Source organism: Hemicordylus capensis, chromosome 1 (genome assembly GCF_027244095.1).
Source record: "Hemicordylus capensis ecotype Gifberg chromosome 1, rHemCap1.1.pri, whole genome shotgun sequence".
NCBI classification, from domain to species: domain Eukaryota; kingdom Metazoa; phylum Chordata; class Lepidosauria; order Squamata; family Cordylidae; genus Hemicordylus; species Hemicordylus capensis.
The window spans coordinates 374627436-374650408 of NC_069657.1; the positions used below are offsets into that span (position 1 = coordinate 374627436).

The 22973-nt window shown below is 44.1% G+C and overlaps 1 protein-coding gene across 4 annotated transcripts in view; it reads left to right on the forward strand.

Moving 5' to 3' along the window:
• Positions 1–17298, forward strand: part of KIF25 (kinesin family member 25) — a 71854-nt gene extending 54556 nt beyond the window's left edge. For all 4 annotated transcript variants that reach the window (XM_053296835.1, XM_053296842.1, XM_053296827.1 and 1 more), the window contains 4 exons: positions 1201–1355; positions 3373–3576; positions 7314–7469; positions 16737–17298. In XM_053296835.1, the coding sequence (XP_053152810.1) occupies positions 1201–1355; positions 3373–3576; positions 7314–7469; positions 16737–16894 (673 nt within the window). In that variant the 3' untranslated portion in view covers positions 16895–17298. The remainder of the gene's footprint in view (positions 1–1200; positions 1356–3372; positions 3577–7313; positions 7470–16736) is intronic.
• The last annotated feature ends 5675 nt before the right edge of the window (positions 17299–22973 follow it).

Consider the following 22973-nt stretch of genomic DNA (forward strand, 5'->3'; position numbering starts at 1 on the left):
TTCAACATGCTCCCTCCCTCAGTGTTTTTAAAAAGCAATTGAAAATACATATTTTTAAAGAGGTTTTTAAATGTTTCATCTCTGTTTATATCTGCTAGGTTCTTTAGTTTTTATAGTTCTCAGTTTTTAGCTTTTAAAATAACTTTTAATTTGAAACTTGTCTTAAAAATGTAAATTTAAATATGGTTTTAGCCTGATTTTTAACTTGTTTAACTTAAATTTAGTTAACTTTATTAGTCTTATTTTACATTGTATATTTTTATTAATGTTATGAGCTGCCCCAAGTAGTAATGTACTGGAAGAGCAGGGTATAAATATTTTAAATAAATAAATAGATCACTCAACATCTCAAATTGGGTGAGAGTCTTCATCTGATTGGGTTGTATCATCATTTCTGGCGAACTTTGCATTTCAACTGAAGGCACTGTGCATAATTCAAAGCGGGTGGGGAAGCAAACCATGAACTCAAATATTCTTTATTTATGTTTAGCAAGTCTCTTGCCTCTGATCTCTCTCTGTGCCAGGTTCCAGCACAAACAGAAGTCTCAAGGTTGCATTTTAAAGCATATCTTCATTTTAAGTGTAAAATATTATTCATATAGCATGTGCTTTCTTTTGAGTTTTTCAAATCCAGATTTCCTCCCCACATTGATTAATTTAAATTACTCTCACTGAAGGATAGGCTTCTTTGGAATTTAATTTGTGCAAATTGCAAAAGATAGATGCTCTGTCTTAATCTAAATTCCAATTCTCCAGAAGTAGGCAAGTGACCTGGACTGTGACAGTATTTAAGGTGGGCACTTTAAATGATCAAAACCCAATCCATAGTTACCAAAACCCAATCCAGAAGTTCTTCATCCTTGGCTACAGTCCTGCAGCTAAACCTAAAGTAAGAAAAGTGATTATTTGAAGGAGGAAAATGCTAGATTGGTGCATTTTTACATCAAACCACAGGGAAATAAAAGTGGTTTCCATCACTTGATAGCTAAGATATGCTATCACTGGACCACCTCACAGGCTGTACACCCATATTACCTCCAGACTCATCTACTTAAATAAAAACTCTAGAAAAAACATGGAAGCTGTGTCAAGAATGTGGTTGTAGAAATGCTGTGGGCGGGGGGGGGGGGGGAATAGCAGATTTGTGCCTATGTTTGAATTGCTGCATTTTTGTTTTGGTTTTTTCTGTTTTCTTTCAAGGCCAGTTGAAGATGCTATGGAGTTCTTGGAACTAGTTAATAAGGGCCTACAGTTAAGAGTCAAGCACCCAACACTTGTACATGCTCATTCATCTCGTTCTCATCTTGTGGTAACCTTGACTATAACTACAAAGGCTGTCTCAGAAGATGATTTTGGTAAGTGACTGGTTTATAATATATCTCTAAGGTCGTCATGGAAACTACAGCCGCTAGTGAAGGTTTTTGTTTTTACTTCAACACACCTGACCTTTAAACTAGAAAGTTAATTAGCTGCTCTCATCCAGTGCTGATATGGAGTTCCAGGTTGAAAGTCACTGCCATGTTTCCCCATTTATTTAAAAAAACCAGGCTGGAGATAAATCTGAAAACCACTAGTTATCCGTAATTCTGGAACTGATAAGAGAACACCCCTACCTGGCTTAAAGCAGGGGTCTTTCCTGACTCATGTTGTCTTCCTAAGTTTAAATTATGCAAGTTGGACCCAATAAATGTATTCTCAGCCTACTCTAGCCAATGATCTAAATAGCGTTCTTCTGTCAGACTGTGTTACAAAACCAGAACCATTATAAAAATACGTTGTTATAATAAAGCACAAAACTAAGAATGAGCAAAACCTAGCAAAATTATCCAAGTTACAGACAGTCTGAATAAAAGATTGTTAAAAGCTTGAAATAAAAATCCTTTACACTTTAAAAACTAGAACTTGGGGTTCAGGTAGTTTAGCCAGGGTCATGACTGAGAAGCTCTATCCTGGAATGAGGGGACATCAGCCATCTTCTCATGCTCCTGTCCACACATTCAGGCAACACATGAGCCCTATTTACATATTATGTTGACCAACATGTGTGACTGTATACAGAATTGTACATGTACAACTGTGTACACAATTACAGAACTGTACATAGTTACAATTATTCACATGTTATGTTGAACGCAGGTATAGCTGGACACATCCTATCTTAATCTTTATCTTAATTTTTAGGTTTTTTAAAATAACTTTTAATTTGTAATTGTAAAATCTATCATTCTGAATGTGGTTTTAGCTTGGATTTTTAACTTGTTTAGCATAATTTGGTTAATTTTATAGTCTGATTTTAGATTGTAACTATTTTATAAATGTTGTGAGCCGTCCCGAGCAGTAGTGTACTGGAGGGGCAGGGTATAAATATTTTAAATATCCTGCATTTCAGGGGTCTGTACCCAGATTCAATTTTCAAATGAATGCAGGTACAGTTACTCAAACATATTTATATACAATACAGTCATCTGAATGCAGGTAGAACAGAAAGTTTGAATAGGGCTATGGAGGGGAGCTGGGCCCTATTCTGACCAGCATGTGACTACCAACCCTGCCCTTTGACTTCCATCTTGTTGACTCCTGCTGAAATTTAGAAGGTGAGGTAGCTTATAACCAACATCAGGCAGTGCTTATCTGGATGAAGACAGACATAGTGCCAAAAGAAAATCACTGGATCAGTTCAGGTTAACAGCTGCCTACAGCAATCCCTACAAGTGGTAAAGTTGGGACGTGCCTGTCCTGACACCACTCAAGGACATGCCAACGCGACCTGAGCACATCCTTTAGTCATGTAAGAGGTAATCATCCGAATCTCCCTGTTTAATCATGGTTTTGTAGCATGTGTAGAGAGGCGATTCAAATTCTCACCCCTCACACATGATTTAAAGGCTGTGCCAAGATTGAATCAGGGTGGGCATATTCTTGCCGCAGCCCTGACTTTATTACATGTATGGGCTGCTACAGACCATTTGTTCATCGGAACCGGCCCACTGTGGGTTTTGTGAGCAATAGAAGCAATTAACTTTTCTGTGTAAACACACACCTCTTCAACTCCAGTGCAAACTCATTTTTTTAAACAGGGTTGAGTAGGAATGTGGAAGATCTGCTGGAGTGTGTGTTGGTTAATGTTGTGATGTCATGAACTCACCTCGCCTGCCCCAAGCAAAGCAGCACCCTGGGTATTTCTCTCTGATAGCAGATCTGTGAACAGCCAGGCAAATCAACTGTATAGTCACTACATGAAAGGGTCATTTGGAAACATTTTTGGTCTAAGCCCCCCAAACGGAATGAACTAACCCAGCTCTGCCATGTGGTCTCATTTTTTGAGAGATTGAAAATACTTTCTTCATATATCATTCTCTTTCTATCATCCAGCTCCTCACTGGACAGATGACTATTCTAATCAAAAGCTAGGTAAGGAAAATGTCTTCACTTCTTGCCAGTCAGTGAAAGATGGCAAGCCGTCATTTCCTTCCAGAGCTTCTTCACCAGCACAGTTTTTCTGTGAATCTACCGAGAAGGTCAAGCAAATAAGAACAAAACTTCAGCTAGTGGATTTGGCTGGCAGTGAATGTGCTGGTAAGTTGCCCTTTAGGAAAAAAAACAGTTTCATATGTCTCCTACCTTGAGACCAGTTTGCATTTAGTTTGTTTAACACAGTTTATACAAAAGGTGTGCACAATGTGTTCAGCCCCAAGGACCAGATCAGAAACATATGGATTTAAATAGTTAATGCAAGGCCTGCACGCTCTCATAAGACTCATGAACTTCTTATTCTCCAGAGAAAAACCTCAGAGTTTTAAGAGGCCCTCTTAAGTTTTATTTATTTATTTATTTTATTTTGATTTGATTTGATTTGATTTATATACCGCCCTTCCAAAAATGATTTATTGATTGGTTAGCAAATATTTGTTTTTATTTATTGGTTCCTTCAGGTTTCAGTTTGGTTATCTCTTTCTGGTCTCACTTTCATTTTTTTTTAAATCCTGTTGAGTTTGGATACATACCTTATCAGAACAGTTTGCTCTAAACTACCCTTCTTCCTCCATCTTTCCTTGCATCCCTCAAAGTGTCACAATCCAGTCCCCCCCCGCCCTAGTTTTTAAAGGGTAGTAAGGGTAGGGGTCCAAGAACCAGCAATCTGTATTGACAACTGTATGAATTGAGGATTTAACATTTTATGGAGTCTTAATGTTCATTAGCCATTTTTGACTAATGAACCAGCATGATGTGGTGCTTAGATTATGGAACTAAGACTGAAGAGACCCAAGCCCTATTCAGACATTATGCTGTACACTTGTACAAGTGTGCACAGGTACAGTTATTCACACTTTATGCTGAATATAGGTAGAGCAGTATACTTCCTATCTGTACCATGCATTTAGTGAGCCTATACCCAGGTTCACTTTCAAAATGTATGCAAGTGCAGGCATTCACACGTGTGAGAGTACAGACTTCTGTACACTCATGCAACATAATGTCTGAATAGGACTCCTGTCTCTTCAGGTTGAAATCCCTGCTCAGCCATGAGGCTTACTGGGTGGCTGTGGGCCAAGTCACTCTCTCCCAGTTTAACCTGCCTCACAGGGTTTTTGTGAGGACAAAATATGAGTAGGAAGAATCCTACATAGTATCCTGAGCTCCTGGGAAGAAGGGAGGGAGGAAAATATAATAAATAAAGTACCATTTTGCTTCTTGGCTTGTTTTGGAACAAAATTGTCTTAATGTTGTCTGGTAGCAAAATGCCCAAACATAAAGTGGGGCAGGGCATGGGACAAGGGAGGCCTGGCATATTGCAAGAGTTTCTTGGGAGGTTCACATTATCTCTGTTCACAAAGACTCACTGCACCACCCCTATGGGTGGTGGTTCTCATCAGTGGAGATCAGCCTCCTCTTTATCAGGAATGGAGGGCAGATCTTGCTCTTGCTGCAGCAGTGTCCTTCAGGGCATTACTTTTACTTTTTCCAGTAGGGATATATGGCAAACATTTGTTTATATAGGAGGAACTAAAGGGATCCACTCTGTGACAGTATTAAAGCCAAGCCTCCTCCCTACTGCCCCTTGGCAACTGAGAAACGTGTGCTCCTGTCTGCATGGCCGTAACCTGGGTTCTGTTGCTTGGTGATGTTCAAGTGTGGCAGAACTTTGGAAACTGGCTTAGATCTAGAAGGCATAGCTTCCTGACCTGAACTCATCTTGGCAAGGGACACCCTGTGGGAGAAACAAGGCACTCCACTTCATTTGGTTGAGTACCAAGCAAGCTTCCCAATTCCTCTCCTATCTTGAAGCCCAGCCATGGGTAGACATATTGTTTGTTCAGGCTACTGCTAAATAGGTATCACTTTTACAGTCCTAAGCCTCCTAGGATTGTTTGTAACTTAATATAGTTTAAAATGCACAAATACATTAAATACTTGTCCAAATCAGCATAATTCAGCATGGTTTCTTCAGCCCCCTTGTGAAAAACAATACCAGGAGGGATGTTGATGCATCATGTAAGTAATTTCCTGTTTGCTTTGGCTCCCCCCATCTCCAAGTGCTTTCTTCCTCTTCAAACGGTCCTTTTGATTATTTATTTCCTAAAAGACAAGCTTCCTTACCAAGAAAAGCCACTTAGTCAAATGTAACATTCCAGGAATAATGTTTTGAAAACTGAACGTATGTTATGAAAGAGCCCTTTAGGCTGCTGCCAAGAGTTCTTTTCCTGGTCACTGCTAGCATCCCACCCCACCCCACCCCCTGATCCCTTTTAATATACATATATTTTATTTGTTGTGGATGCTAGAAATATTTTAAGCCAATGTGCAGTTGAGCAATACTGCATGTTTTCATTGTTCACAGAGGACAAACATTTGCTGGTCTGTTCTTTTGAAAGGTCAGCTCTCCAGGTGGTACCATTCAATACAATTAATGAACTGCAGTGATTAGCAGCAATTTGTCTGAGCCAATATTTATATAATGAATAGGCTACCACAAAGATCCTAAAAATGTTTACTCAGAAATAAATCCATCTATATTCAGTGGGGCTCAGCCTCCCCAAGTAAAGTGGGTTTAGGATCGCAGCCTAAATTCTGCTCTTGATTATGGTTAAATGTCATAAAGACTTAACTAAAGAGAATATAAAATTGTATTTGCTTGCACTGAGACCCTAACTCATTTTCTAGCAGTAGAGGTATATGGTAAACTTCATCCCAATCCTCACATTACTTTTTGATTGAGTATAGTCACGTTTTACTACATCGGTTTTTTAATCTTGAATATTTCATTTGAATCTGTCCTCAAGAGACAGGTATTTTTGCCTTATCAGGGTAAATGTTAGTTTTCAGAGAAATTCTTACGGGGAATGCCACCTCTCACATATGAGTTGATGGCAGCCAGACCGGGGCTCCCACAAATTAAGACCATAGTTGGGAGGCTAGGGGGCATGCCACACATGATCGATCCACAATTTACTCAGGATATCAGTTGCAGGGGAGTAACAGCAGGAGAGAGGGCATGCCCTCAACTCCTGCCTGTGGCTTCCATTAACTACAGAAACTAAGCCCATCATGACTGGTAATGCTTTAAAAGTCACAAGTAAGCTTTGTGTTTAGCACTCATCTTATGTTTCATTACTGCAGGCCTGCTCAACTTCAGCCTTCCTGCAGATGTTGGCCTACAACTTCCGTAATCCCTGGCTGTTGGCTACAGTGGCTGGGGATTATGGGAGTTGTAGTCCAAAAACAGCTGTGGGACCTAAGTTGAGCAGCACTGCATTACTGTGTACTCCTGCTGTTATACTGACTGAATGTGTCAGACCTGAACATGATGCTAATATTTCTTCTCCATTCAGTTTATATGGAATTCATCGCTCCTGGGCTGTGGAATGCGCTCCCTATAGATATCCAAAGCTTATAGTCTTTACCAGCCTATAAAAGAACCCTAAAACACATCTTTTTAGCCTGGCCTTGAGTGATTTTTAAGTGATTTTTAATTATTTTAATTTTTTTTAATGGGTTGTTTTGTTTTTTTATTTATGTGAACCACCTAGAGCCATCATGGGTGAGGTGGTATAAACATTTAATTAATAAATAATGAAGAGGGGAGCTGCTTCTTTCACTTTCATGTCAGAAAATAATTTTGACGCTGACTTTTAAATCATAATTGTTCACAAATCATGTTCAGCTCTTGTCCATTAAACAGAAAAAAATGTTGCCCTTCAACGGACCATACTATCTTCTTCCCCAGACAACGGTTTTGTTGCATGTTCAGGTGTCTGAAAGTGATGCAGAAGGTCTACTTATTCTTACTGATGTGTTTTCTTCTACTGTGCTAGGTATGTCTGGAGTGACTGGAGCAGTCCTGAGAGAAACCTCCTTCATTAATCGCAGCTTGTCTGCTCTGGCAGACGTACTTGGAGCCATATCGGAGCAGCGCTCTCATGTTCCATATCGAAACAGCAAGCTTACACATTTACTTCAGGACTCCATAGGTGATTAGAGGAATATTGAGTTAAATTCCAACTTCCAGCCGTTCTCCCACATGTTTTTAATTAGCCCATCTGTGTGTGGTATTTTTCACATGGCTCTAGAAATAAATAATTATTGTAGCGTGCGAGTAAGTTGATATTACTTGGAGAAGCCTAGAGGATGTTAAAACAGGACACTGAGGCTGCAGTCCTAAACACCCTTCCTAGGTAGTAAGCAGGGCTGTCCCGGGGTGGGGGGGGGGAGGCAGGACAAATGTAAGCATGTGCAGGGCCCCAGTCATGCCCCTCATGTTGAGGGGCAGAGTCATCCCGCCTCCTTTCCTGTGCCCCTTCATCAGGCTCTACCTAGCAGGCAGTCAGGTGGGAATCTTGCAAGAGAGAAAGCAAATCCTCCATCTAGTCAACCGGCTGCAAGCTGAGCTGAGAATGTGAGTAAGGATGCTGGCTGGGCCAGCCACTCCTCCCTCAGCCTCACACACACCAGTGCCCCTGCCAATTATACCCATCTTGTAGCTGGGCCAGCCCCTCCTTCCTCGCCTGCTGCATGCTGGTCATGTCCCATTTATGCAGCACTATCTTACCTTCTAGGTAGGCTGCGCTGAGACATTAAGGTACAAATCTACCACGGCAGGCAAGGGAGGGCTCCCCCACCAGCTGCTGCTGCTCTCCACTTTCACCCTATTGCAGCCTGCCTAGAATATAAGGCAGAGCTGCATGATGGGGAAGAGATGGGGAAGCAGCCCCCTCAGGGGAAGGGTCAGATGCGGGGCTCCAGATAGCACGGGGTAGTCACCCTACTAAAGGGCGGCTCTGGAAGTAAGTTCCATTGAAGACAGAGGACCTCTGTCTTCAGCCCAAAAATACAAATCCTTACCTCTTGCCTGTGGACTCCCCAAAGACATCTTGGTGCGTCACCGTGTGAAACAGGATGCTGGACTAGATGGGCCTTGTGCCTGATCCAGCAGGGCTGTTCTTATGTACTTCCAAGTACATGCATAGATTTGTGCTCCAAGTCTGAAGTCCTCTGGTTCCGTGCTAGAACATGCATTAGGCTTCCTGTGGGTGTTTTCTGTTTTCCTGGCAGAACATCTGTGACTTCAACAGCTGCATGACAGACAGACATTCAAGTGGTAAAGAATTTTCCACCATGCCAAGAACATCCTCATCTGTTCAAGTCCTACTTGCTTTGCCAGCTGTTGGTCGTAGAAGCCCAGTTAATAAAAATAACTTTATCGTGTGAACCTTCACTGAAAAATGTTAAACATCAAATTGTTAATTGAGAAGAGAAAAGAATTAGTTGTTTGGGTTGAAAGTAAGCCCCAAATATATTTTAGTTTATCTATCTATCTATCATATTTTTATACAGCCTGATATGTAAATCTCTTAGATTTACAGTGTACAAATATTGTTGTGTGAACTCAGGTATGCATATATAACCATATTCATCTCTCATTACTTCATCTTTTTTAATGTTTCTGAACATTATCTGTTTCTCTGCCGGTGCTGGAAAATATAATTCTCTAAGTTGTATTTGGGAGTGGAAGAAATTGAGGTCCTCCTGTACAAGCCTCATTGAGATTAATGGAAGCTCTGGAAGAGCTCAGGACTGGGCATTGTGGAGATTGGGAATGGAAATCATGAATGCACAAAGACTCATGAAGTGGTTTGCAGAACAGAGCAGTAAAAAAACTCACTCTCTATTTTAAAATGTTTTTATCAGGAAATCTGAATTCCGCTCATGCTTCTAACACAGACTTATTATATGGCCTTGGGCGTATTCCTTGAATAAAATGAAGTATTTCATTACTTTTATCTTTAAGCAGCCATTTTCACCCTTTTGTGAAACCAGCCATATTAAAAAATACAAGTCTGCAATTTCAATTAGGTTTATAGCTTCCACCACTAGACCCTCAGGGCGTACATATTTACAATCCTTAGGAATACAAGAATGCTTCGTAAAACTTTTTTTTTAGGCCCATACATTGGTATAGAAATCTCCATTTGAGTTATGTTACATTGCAATCCACATCCGATTCTTGGGCTTACATTTTTCCCCACAACCCTCACTGTCTCTTCTGCCAAAATTCAGCTGTAGAAGCAGACCCATACACACACAGTTACAGTCATAAATATGCAGAGTCCCCTTTGCTTCTGTACAGCCCCTAAGATCTTCTGCGCTGAATACAGTTGTCTTCTGTTCATGGTGCTGGCCTACTTGTAGTTTCACTTGTCTTCCAGCTGGCAACATTTTTTATTTATTCATTCACTCACTCACTCATTCATTCAATTTCTATACCATTTTTCCAAAAAATGGCTCAGGGCAGTTTATACAGAGAAATAACAAATAAATAAGATGGATCCCTGTCCCCAAAGGGCTCTCAATCTAAAATAAATATAAGATAGACTCCAGCAACAGTCACTGGAGGTAGTGTGCTGGGGGGTGGATAGGACCAGTTACTCTCCCCCTGCTAAATAAAAGAGAATCACCACATTAAAATGTGACTCTTTGCCAAGTTAGCCAAGTTATACACATTGGGACCGATGTGAGTCTACATACTCGGATCGGTACCGAGTGATGGAACACCATTCTCCGTTGGTTGCAGTAGAGCCAGTTTATAACACTTGGCACCAGGATGTAGTACCCTGGAGACTACAGTTGGTACCCTGGGGGCTATCAAGCGAACTACTTTGACTATGGCAGGCCTCAATACAGCTCCCATCACACCATATGGTCCTCAAACAGACTGGAGTTGGCGTGGACCCCCATCACACTCTGAAGGGAGGCCGTACTCCCCCTCTCCACATCGTTCCCCATGGGACTGGATGGAGGGACACGATCTAACCCCTGCAGGGCTGGTGTTACAACAAGCTGCAACCCCACCTCCGGCAGGATCTGCCAGTCTCAGTACCAGATGAGGCTCTGGTCAAAGCGATCTCCCTGGAGGCTTCGACCCCAATTGCTCAGGACTCTTTGGCTCCCCCAGAGTTGGATGGGGAGGGTGATGTCAGCTCCCAAGAGTCAGACTGTGCTTCTCGCGGATCGTCCCCGCTTGATATCCGGTCAGATTAGAATCCGGTCTCCCCATCAGAAGACCGCAAGCTTTACGCAGCTTATGTGGCCTGTATGGCTTCGGCTCTGGGCATCAATCTCAGTACCCAGCAGAAGGGAGAACTGGATCCATTATTCAGCTTGATTGACTTGGAGGCCAAGGTACCGGCTGCTCTATGTCTCAACTCAGCCTTGCTTGGGGTTATGAAGGGTCACTGGCAGAAGTCAGATACCCTCTCCCAACCCAGCCGGCACCTGGAGCACTTCTACCGGGTGCAGCTGCAGGACGACAGAGCATTCCTAAAGAACAATCCTGCACCCAACTCTATTGTGGTGGAAGTGTCATTACAGAGGACCAGAGGTCATGGCCAATTGACGCCTGGTGACAAGGAGGGCTGGAAATTGGACTCCTTCAGGAGAAGACTTTAATCAGCTTCCACCCTCCACCTGCATGTGGCTAACAATCAAGCCTACTACACATGATATAATCTCTTCCTGTGGGAGAAAATGAGCCTGTTTCTTGACCTCCTGCCACAAGACAAGAGGGATCTGGCAAAGGCATCTTTCCGAGAAGCTGTTCAAGTGGCCAGACAGGAACTGTACTCTGCAAGGCACTCGATGGAGTGCACCACTAAAGTGATGGCCACATTCGTGGCCCTTTGGTGGCATGCTTGGCTGTGGCCATCTGGCCTAAACTATGAGGTCCGTACCAGGGTGGAGGACTTGCCCTTTGAGGGCTCCAGTCTGTTTGAGGAGCAAACAGATGAAACTTTGCTAAAAGTGCAAAAGTTGAGAAGCATGGCTCGTTCGATGTACTACACGCCCTCAAACTCTAAGCCACAGAAGTTGACCAAATGGTCGCCTTACCAGCCTCAGAGAGTGTCAGCTTGACATGGTTCCCCTTCGGGGCATTCCTTTCAGAACAGCAAATTCCAACCCCGATACAGACCGGGCCCCCAGCCTAGCAGACAGCTGGTCCAGAAACAGCATCTGGGACCGTACCTGAAGAAGCAATTACTTGGGGCGGTTCCGGACCCACTTGGCCCCATTTTTGGAGAACTGGGACAAGGTAACTACAGACCAGTGGGTCTTTACAATAGTGCGTTTGGTATATGCCCTGGAGTTTCTCAGTATACCACCTGTGTCCAGGGTGGTGACTACCCCGTACACTCAGGAGTTAGATCAAGAGGTTGCCGAGCTCCTATCAAAGGATGCGATCGGGGAAGTCACCAATCCAGACAGCCCGGGGTTTTATTCCCAGTACTTTATTGTACCGAAGCTGGACTGTGGCAGGCGTCCGATACTAGACCTAAGGGCCCTGAACAAACATCTTGTGTACAAAATGTTTTGTGTGTTATCTGTGCCCACTATTATGACTGTCCTAGAAAGGGGCATGTGGATGGTCTCACTAGACCTGAAAGACGTATATTATCATGTCTCGATTTACCTGCAACATCGGCACTTCCTGCGCTTTCAGATAAAAGGGACGGCCTACCAGTTCAAAGCCTTGCCGTGGGACCTTAACAACGGCGCCAAGAGTATTTACAAAGTGTCTGGCCCTGGTGATGGCGTTCCTACAGGAGAAGGGGTTGCTGGTACTGCCTTATGCAGATGATTGGCTTATCCTGGCGAGCACCAGACAGAAGGTCCTGAGGGTGCTGGATTTGGTCATCGATACCCTGCAGGGCCTGGGGTTCCAAATAAATTTCAAAAAGTCACAGTTGAAACCAGCCCAGAGGATTCAGTTCCTAGGGCATATATTCAATACAGCCATAGAAAAAGTTTTCCTTCCAGAGGCCCACATAGAGGTGCTCAGAAGGTTGGCTGTTACCTTCCTTGCAGGAGGCCCACAGTCCATGAGATCAGTGCAGCGCCTGCTGGGCCACATAGAGGCCACCACTTATGTGCTGCCCTTAGCGCACCTCTGTATGCGCATCATCCAGCGATGGTTTTTGGATGTGTTCGATCCCCTGTGGGATCCAAACCATATAACGCGTATACCCCCTCGTGAGGTATGAATGGCGGCAGGGCGGTGGATCGAGTTCCATCATCTGAAGGTCAGTGCTCCCTTCCAGTCTCCCAGTCCCCGTTTGGTGGTCACCACAGACGTGTTGGAGCTTGGTTAGCGAGCTCACCTGCAAGGGCTTTGCCTGAGCGGCCACTGGACCCAAAGGAAAGGTCACATCACATCAAACTCAAGGAGTTTCTGCTGGTGCTCAGGGACCAGGCTGTAATGATACAGACAGACAATACAATGGCAAAAGCCTACGTCAATTGGCAGGGCAGCACATCTTCCAGGAGCCTCCTGTTTCTGGCTCTAGACCTCTGGCATTGGTGTGTGGCACTCGCGGTGTTGCCTCACCCTATTCATATACAGGGCTCCCTGAATGTTCAGGCAGACTCCCTGAGCAGAATGGTGGTGGTTTCCCATGAGTGAGAATTGGACGGAGGAGTTCTCAGGGACATATTTGTCAGGTGGAGAGTCCTGACACTGGACCTTTTTGCTTCCCAGGACAATGCATAATGTGCCAGGTACTGCTCCAGGAGAGAGAAAGGTGAAGGGTCTCTAGGGGATGCCTTCGTCCTGTCTTGGACAGGCCCTCTACTGTATGTTTTCCCCCCGCTTCCCCTTTTGCCAAGGGTCATGCGCAAACTGAAAGGGGATTGGGCCAGGGCGATCCTGATTGGCCTGTGGTAGCCCAGAAAGGCCCCAGTTTCTATTCCTGAGACGATTGGCAGTGGACTGGCTATGTCTACCAATGCTACCAAGCCTGCTATTCCAAGAGAGGGGGAGAGTACTCCACCCGAACCCCCGGTCCCTCCATCTGACGTTGTGGAGGGTCCTGCCGGTTTCCCTTTGAGGTTGAGGGAGGTTTTGGTGGTCTCTCGTAAGCAGTCTACTCGGAAGGCATATGATCATAAATGGACCCGTTTCTGTTTGTTTGCGTTGTTGCATGGGTTTGATGCCTGTAACACTTCTGTGCAGGATATATGCAATTATCTGTTGGCTCTTAAGGAGCCAGGGTTGAAACTCTCCTTACTTAAGGTGTATTTGGCTGCTGTTGTGGCATGTTCCCCTGCAACCCAGGCTTCCTGGTTTAAGGACCCAGTGGTAAAAGGTTTCCTGAAGAGCTTGTCACACATGTTCCCAGATGATCCTGTAATGGCACCAGTCTGGGATCTCTCTGTGGTATGGGAGGGCTTGCTGAGGCTGCCCTTCGAGCCATTGGTCTCCATTGATCTATGGCTATTGACTTGGAAGGTTGCATTTTTGGTGGCAGTGACCTCCACCAGGAGGGTGAGCGTTTTGAGAGTGCTGAGAGTTTACCAACCGTACCTTCAGTTCCATAAGGACAAGGTGGTTCTTAGGCCTGATATACAGTTTTTGCCCAAGATGGTGTCCATTTTTCACCAGTCATCACCTCTCACCTTACCAGTACTTTTTTCCAAATACTTCTTCAGATGTGGAGAGGAGGTTGCACCATCTGGACGTCCGAAGAGCTTTGTCATTCTACGTCCAGAGGTCAGCAAAGTGGAGGAAGACTTCCTCCTTGTTTGTCCCATATGATGGTCCATGTAAGGGTCTCCAGGTGTCAGCCCAGTCATTATCCCGTTGGATAGTTTCCACTATTGAACTCTGTTATCAGTTAGCTCACAAACAGTTGCCTGCTACTATTAAGGCACACTCAGTTTGGTCTGTAGCAGCCTCTGTGGCCTTCGATCGGGCTGTCCCGTTGGACACTATCTGTCAAGCCGCTACTTGGGCTTCGCTCCATTCGTTTATTCAGTATTATGCTATTGATGTCAGAGCTTGAAATGACGCTGTATTTGGCAGGAGTGTCCTGCAGTCCATTTTCAGTTAATGTGATGGTTCTGAAATAAAGAAGATTTCTGGCAGATTACTTATTGTTTCTGTGTCTTCCCTCCTCCTTGGGTGCTAGCTTGTTATGTGCCTATATGTGTAAAAGACAGAGACCACGTCGAAGAATTACAGGTTACTCATCTGTAATGTTGGTTCTTCTTGTGGTCATCTGTGCTTTTACACGCCCTCCCATCCACCTCGCAGGGTTCACTGAAGCTGGACTCCATGACTGAGGGGATGAAGAGTGGCGCAGCCGCATATAGTGGCTGGGGGCGGGGTTCCCGCCCAAAGCAGGAGAATTGAGCTTGCTAGATTCCAATGAGGTCTCTGCACAGGCGCATAGCCCGTATTTGTGAAAGGACAGATGACCACTAGAAGAACCAATGTTACAGGTGAGTAACCTGTAGTTTTTTGGATCCATTTCATTTTAGGTTTAGCTGTGGGACAGCCTAGGCTACCCTGATGGATGATATATTCTGGGAGAAATACAAGGACAGTACAACTCTGTTAATTTTACTGGACCTTTTAGCAATTTTCCATGCCATCTTCTATTTTAGGCTTCTGGATAGGCTGTCAGGATTGGGAATTGAGAGCACTGCACTCATGTTTTATTTATCTTTCTATTGCCATTTCCAGAAGGTATTACTAGGAAACAATTGCAATTATGCTAAAATGTCCATAGGACTATCTTTGTTCCCCATGTTGTTGTCATCTACATTAAACTGCTGAATGAAGTCATATAGATTTTTGGGGTGAGGTGTCATCAATATGCAGATTATATCAACTCTCTGGCTGCCTTCGGACATCACGGCAAACCTGAGGCAAACTCACCTCAGGTTGGCCCCCTGTGACGTCCGAACTACATTTCCGGTACCCAACCATGGTTCCAATTGCTGCCCCCAACCTCCAGATTAACCCTCTGTTTGTAGTAAGGTACACTTACCAAACTGAGGGTCTGGAGGCTCCAATGTGTCATCCAGATTGGGCAACTCACCCAAACTGGAGTTAACGGAGGAAGCTGCTGCCTCTGCTTTACTTCCATCGGCTGGCACAGCTTTCCTTCCAGGGTTGGAGGAAGCCCACACAGCCAGTTCTGTCCCCCTTGCAGTCTCCCAGAGTGCAGATCGTTGTCATCTAGGAGCATGCCAGGGGATTCAGAGGGAAACTGTGGGTCCATTGAGCCCACAGTTAAAGGTACGTCCAGAGGCGCCCTATTTTTGTTTTTCATCCACCATGTATGAGGTTGTGAAGGTGCTAAATCACTGACAGAGTTGATAACTGACAGGGTAAAGCTCAGTCCTGACAAGACAGAAGTACTGTTGATAGATGGTCCACTTGATTTGGGAGGTGGTGTTCAGCCTTATCTGGGCATGGTTACACTCCCCCTTAAGAATCAGATTCACACTTGGTGCTGTTAAATCCTGTTCTATCTGTGGAAACTCAAATGACTTTGGTAGCTCATGACACTGTTCACCAATTATGACTGGTGCACCAGCTGCAGACCATCCAAACAGAGAACCTGACCATGATTATTCATACTCTGATAACATCCAATTTGGATTGCTGCAATGTATTTTATGTGGGCTGCCCTTGAAGACTATTTGGAAACTTCAGTTAGTGCAAAATACAACAGCTATATTACTATATGTTACCGGGACCAGATGAATTAAACATATCTTGCCAGTCTTGCAATACCTGTACTGGCTGTTGGTTTGTTTCTGGACACCATTCAAGGTTACCTTTTAAAACCCTAAATGGCTGAAAGATCACCTTCTCCCTCACGAACCTGCTCAAGTTTTAAGGTCATCCTTGGATGCCCTTCTCCAGGTTTCCTCATCTTCTGAATTAAAGCAAGTGGTGAGCAGAGGGGGGGAAATGTCCCTGTTGTGGAGTTTTCTCCCCAGGGAGACTCACCTGATGCCAACTCTGATGTCTTGTTGGACCCTAGTTGAACCTTTTTATTTGTCTGAAACTTTTAGTGTTGATGTTTAGATTTGTTTGTTTATTTGGAGGCTGTGCTGATGCTGGTCTTTAATTTATGAATGAAGTTGTTTGTGTGTTTAAATGTAAACTGCTTTGGAAGTCTTTGGACTGAAGAGTGGAGCATAAATATTTGTAATATGTTTTAAAGGAGTTCAGTGCAAAGGCTGGGCACACTCTCTGCTCCTCGTACTTCCCAAATAGTTTTACCACAGTTAACTTTGTGGCCGTACCCTGTAGCTTATTGAAAATAATGGTTGTCTCAGCCTCCCAACCCCACCATTAAAAAATGCTTTGTGAAATTGACATAGGCTTATTCGTGCCATGGGCAATTTATTGAAAAATCAATGAAAGTGTATGTCTTGTTCCTTTTTCTTAGGGGGTGATGCAAAGCTGCTGGTGGTGTTATGTGTCTCCCCCAGCCAGAAATACATAACAGAGTCTCTGCAGACCTTGGGATTTGGAACTCGTGCACGTCAAGTTCAGAGGGGACAAGCCAAGAAAAGAAATCCACCAGTGCTGAGCAAATCCAAATAAGACATGAGACTCCTGTGGATTAAAGCATTATTAATGAGTTCCTCAAACTGAAATGTATCTTTGTTGTCTTAAAGATGTAAACTGCCAGTTAAAATAAGCATTCCTCACTGCAGCTTTGGCAGGCCATAAACTTGCTAAGCAATTCATTTGTTCCAAAAATAATAGTGTGTATTAACAAAAAGCTACCAGATAGGGTAGATGTGCATGTCTATTTATTCCTTTTGGGAAGAGCAACAGGATGAGAGTGTTTGGGACACAAATCTTTTAGGGGTAGCAGAGTAAGAGCAGAACTCTTAGATAAAATGCTGTATCGAATTATACATAGAATGGCGCCCTGAGCAATTTTGTCTTGGAGGGGTGGGATATACATATTTTAAATAATAAATATATTTGAATAATTTGAACGGGTTGTACTTTTCCATTCATCTTGATGCTGAATTGTGATTGGGCGGTTTTCTTTCAGCACAGGATTCACACCAACGTGGCCTACAGTCAACTTAACATGAACTGTGATGCTCTGTGATGCTAATGGAATTGCCAAAAGGGAAGAATTGGTTTGTGAATCCTTGTTTGTTGTATATCCAGTTTCCTCAGACTATAGCCAGTGGGGCAAGGAAAGGAAATGTTGGAGTTGGGCAGGGAATAGAAGTGGTATGTGTGGGAGTTGGGGCTGAGCTAGGAGTCATGTAGCACAGGAGTGTGTGTGTGTGTGTGTGTGTGTGTGTGTGTGTGTGTGTATCTAGGAGCTGGGTGGGTGGAAGAGAATATAAGTGGTCACATGAGCAATTTATAGATTGTATTGGGATTGCAGAAAATCTAATTTAAAAAAGAGCATGGGCCAGTTTGGATAATGGCCCACTGACCCCTTTGCATCATGTAGGAGACAAGCAGGTGTGCACTTGTCTCCTCCCCTACACCAATCCAGCATGCCATTCCACTACTACATAATCATGTGGGAATGGTTTGGACAAACCACAGCCACCCATGTTATGCAGCAGTGGGACCATGCACTAGGTGATGTGTAGATGTTGTGTGCCCACACTCTTCCCAACATGATGTGGAAGAACCAGCAGGCCTCTTGAACAAACTGGCCCTGATTTCCTTAAGGTAAGGGAAACGAGTTATGACTGCTGCTTCTGTTTTATTTCTTGGCCGTTTCGAGCAGCCATCTGCCACTCAGTTCACTGTAGCTGAAGGTGGAATGTGTGAACTTCACCTAAGAATGTATTACATTTCTATAGTAGCTTCCAGCAAATTAGCCATAAAACCCCACATATGGTAGCCTCCCCATTTTCCAGAAGGGGAACAAAAGGTGGAGCAGAGATGGCACACACACCTTCTCTCTTTTTGTGCCATCTTTGCCACACATGGCGAGTCAGGCTCCGTGGACAACAGCAGGAAAAGAGTCCTAAGGAACTGTGAAGATCAAGAGTGATTCAGTGGGATGTGATGGGGCTTTAATAACATCTCATTGTTTTATGTGCTGTTTTAATACTCTGTTGAGACCCATGATTCACTCTGGTTTTTTGTTTTGCCTCAAATGATCACAAGTCTGCCTCTAGACTGGGAAGAGAGGTCATTGGTGGGTCACTGCGAAGAGGCTTAAATTGCAGTTTGCCTACCCAGAAGACTGGCACTTACAGCTCTCCAAGTCTTTTAACCTTCCTGAGCATAAATATTTACCCAGAAATTGTATAGCATGCTCCAATTGGAATTTCACCCTTCAACATGTACCAGCTGCTGCATTATGCAGGGAGCTGTATGTGGTATGGTCCCTGACCTTTTGGGGTGTTCAGGTTGCTATGGCATGAAGATATACCCCACTGTAAGGAATGGCTGCATAGATTGCTTTCTCCCTAAAATGTAGGTATAGTCACAAGCAGGAAAGCCTGTGTTGTAGAGATGCGGTGTGAGAGTTACTGCCTCCTCATGATTTGCATATATGGTTCCCCAACCAGTAGCTATACTTGCATAACAATGGAGAGAGAGATTGGCAATGCTTTGGGGGATTGGATGGCACATTTTTCTACTTGTGAGTTTACTTTTCTTTAGAGGTGGTAATCACTAGTGAAAAGAGAACTCTTCCTCACAATGTCCTGGGCTGAATGCGTTTCTTGTATTCACAAGATTGTTAAGTTAGTAAGCATATATATTTCGTTCTTTTTCAAGACAGCCAGTATGTGTCTAGCCATTAAAGGTGCACAGAAAAGCTTCACAATGTGTACACTGCCTGCTGTGATCCCAGAAGCCTTACAGCTGTGTCTCTGTCAGTACGCCTTGTTCACACTCCAAGCTGCTGATATGGTTGTACTGCTTGTGGCTGCTCAGAGAGATGCCACAATGTCTTTGCACCATGTGGTTGTCTGAGTTAGCCTTTGTGTGGCTTTGATGTCTGGGTGTGAACGTCCAGGCTAGGTGCTAGTGAATGAGTGCCATTTCCCTCTTGCTGGTTGGTCTCTTTTGCCACATCTAGAGTGTATCTATTTTTGTCCGGAGATGAAAGGCTTAATCTTTCTTCCATTAGATTATCACCTCCTGCATCTGTTCTGCTTTTGTTTGCTGCTTACTCTAATGAGGTTGGGCCATCCACCACGTCTGCTCGTCTTTCCTGGAAACTGTAGTTGAAATAGATTTCTTTGGAATGGCAAGACAAGCTGTCACTTAGTTTCCTTCCCCTCCTTCACCTGTTCCTCCCTCATGACTTGACTGTGTCTGTGGGCCTTGTGATCCTCCAGCACAAGTACAAAATGAAGTGGCAGGGATAAAATTCAGCATCCTGAGAAGCTCTAGCTCTTACGACAAGGAGAACTTAAAGCTGTGCAGGCCATGCTTGGTGACACCTAAGAAGTTGCAGGAGATTGATTGGACAGGACTTCAGGGCCAGAGGTGCTGCCTTCAGTGCTGTGCATCCCTGTTGCAGCAACAAATGCTAATATGTGTGATCCACATAATGTATTCTGGTTACATTCTCATTTTCTTGATATGAGGAACTTGGGTTATGTCGGCAGAGAACCTTCGGGTCTCGGTAGGACTCTAGAAATAGTACTGCCTTTATAAAGGGGAGATAGAGTAGTTTGCAAAGTTTCAGCTTCTGTTCAAATCAGGAAAACTAATAAGTCAAGGAACTTTTAGTTTAGAAAAAAGGCAACTAAGTAATGGGGACTTGGTAGAGGTTTCTAGCAGTGATTCATATTCTGTCTCAATTTATCCCCAAATTGCATCCTCGTATCTAGCAAACTCGTAGAGCTTCTGGGGCTCCTAAGAATTGCACAATTGTTGTAGTGACAAGCAAGCCTCCCTTTAGGAATAATGGGAGACTCCTTGCTTGCTTGTGTAATTCTTAGGAGCAAAGGGGGCTCTGCAAGTTCACTAGATGTGCAGACACGATTTGGGGAAAAACTGAGACAGCCCTTCCATCGGCTGAGCATTGTATTGTAGCTATAAACAATGTGGAGGCAACAGACAGTTCAATGTGTACTGAACATGTAACTCACCCACTACATCTGCCTGATACATCTGTGTTCTTCCTTAGTTGTTGTTCTGATTAAAAATCCCAGACTCAAGAAAGATTAAATTTCACCACTGTAAGTTACGGCACAAAGAGCCGTGTACAGGCAATGCACAATAAAATGTGTAGAGTTCCTAAGATCCCACCATGGGTGGATTTAATAGGTTATGTCCTATCGACCATGTCCTTGTTCCATATGTCCATTTGCCTTGACATAAAAGATGACATGCATACTCAGATGAGCCAGTTTTTGACCTAGTTTGCAGTTTCTGCATGCCTGAACAATCAGAAGTGATGGCAAGCCCCTGGGTTTCTATGGTAACTCAGGCTGCCTGCAATATTAATATGTCCCCTGAATATATAATTATGGAATTCCCAAAGCAGGAGGACTTTTAAAATTTAGATTTGATCCAGGAGAGCAGCAGAGAAGCAAATCCCGCCCATGCATTCCGACAGCTCAGTATCCCAACACAAGAGGAAAAGAAAATGTGGTTCAAATGTTGGGGCATGGCGGGGGGAACAACCAAGAAGGCAAAAGGGCAAATGTGCTATTGGACTTCACTCACATGTGGAAAAACCAAGGCATTGGATCCAGAAGACTTGCTCTGTGAATGTAAGCAGTTTCTGTTCATTCTGTTCACCTCCCCATGACTGGAACTCTCCTTCCATCCATGTGCAAAAACTGGATGCTAATCAGAAGCAACAGGAAAGGAAAATCCCAAAGGGTCACTAGGAATGTTTTATATTCTCACTTGAATATAGAATTCAGCCTTGCTTTACTAGTGCCCCCAAAGAAGTGTACCCACTCAAAATGCATTGGGCCTTATAATAAAAGTGTTTCCGGTTAACATAAGAACAGCCCTGCTGGATCAGGCTCAAGGCCTATCTAGTCCAGCATCCTGTTCTGCACAGTGGCCCACCAGATACCTTTGAGAAGCCTAGAGGCAATAGGTTGAGGGCAGGCCCTCTCTCCTGCCGTTGCTCCCCTGCAACTGGGATTTAGAGGCATCTTGCTTCTGAGGCTGGAGGTGGCCTATAGCTGCCAAACTAGTAGCCATTGATAGACATGCCCTCCATGAATTTATCTAAATTCTTTTTAAAGCGATCCAGATTGTTGGTTGTCACCACATCTTGTGGTGGAGTTTCCCTCTCTTGTTTCTACACTGGTGCCCTCCCTCCTTTCCTCCATTTCTGAACCTGAGTGATGCTGATACCTACTTGCTATATATGACAGGTATCATAGACCCACGTGTCAATATTCCTCCAAGCTCCTGAGGCTGTGATAAGACACATGGTTTTGCCTATAAACCAGAAGTATCTGTTTCCAGATGCTGCCTCAAACAGCTATGGTAGTGCAGAACAGACAGCTAATCTATGTGGACTAGCAGCAATAGACACTAGAATGAACATGTGGGTTGTGGGTGACTGGTGCTCTGTTTCAGGATGCTGATCAACTGTAAAATACAATGCCTGGATGCATGCTTAGCCTTGTGGATGCCCGGATTTGCCACCATCTCTCATTTGGGCATTTGCTTTCTTATGTTATGGTATCTATAACTGCTTGTTCTGCTAACAAGTACTATGCTTTGTGATGGGCACCACCTTCCCCATATGCATTTGGAATTGGACTCCTCAAATGGAGCCCCTTCCCCAAAAGGAAAATAGTTCAGTTAATTCTGAGTTCAGTTTGAAACCCTTCATGCTCCCGATGACATCCCTGCAAACCTGATGGGGCTAAGAATCCCTTCCTCCAACCGAATGTGAACCCCTAAACTGGGTGCTGCTGCAGTAATATGGTTTCTGCATTTTTATTATTTATCCCCTGCTCTTCTGGCAGCAGAGAGAATCAGAGGAAGTTTTGTTTCCTCCTCTCCCTCTGGACCTTGACACACTGCTATGGAAGCATCACAGGCACCAGGGACACTGAGAAATATAGTTTTACTTGGGTTGCAGTGCCTGCCTAGGGGAAACTACATTTCATGCCATTGTTGCTGGAGCTAAGTGAGTGGCTGGAAGCAAGTGGATGCAAGCTTGCAATGAGTAGCAGTTTCAGGGTGACTTTCAGCAGCAATATGATGCAGGCGAAAATGAACATAGGAAGCTGCCATATACTGAGTCAGACCATTGGTCTAGCTAGCTCAGAAGTGTCTTCACAGACTGGCAGCGGCTTCTCCAAGGTTGCAGGCAGGAATCTCGCAGCCCTATCTTGGAGAAGCCAGGGAGGGAACTTGGAACCTAGATGCTCTTCCCAGAGCAGCTCTGTCTCCAGAGGGGAATATCTTACAGTGCTCACACTTCTAGTCTCCCATTCATAAGCAACCAGGGCAGACCCTGCTTAGCTAAGGGGACAAGTCATGCTTGCTGCCACAAGACCAGCTTTCCTCTCTGGATGCTAACCCCCCTTCCCCACTTCCCCACAGCACTGATGTGGATCAGATCCCCTATGGCAACTTTTGGTCAAAACTGGGGGGGGGGGGCTTTGCCAGGCTTAAGCACCCCTGTTAAGAAAATGCAACATGTAGTTTGACCCTTGGAACAGACAGGACTGTCCATAATGGGCCAATGTTTTGA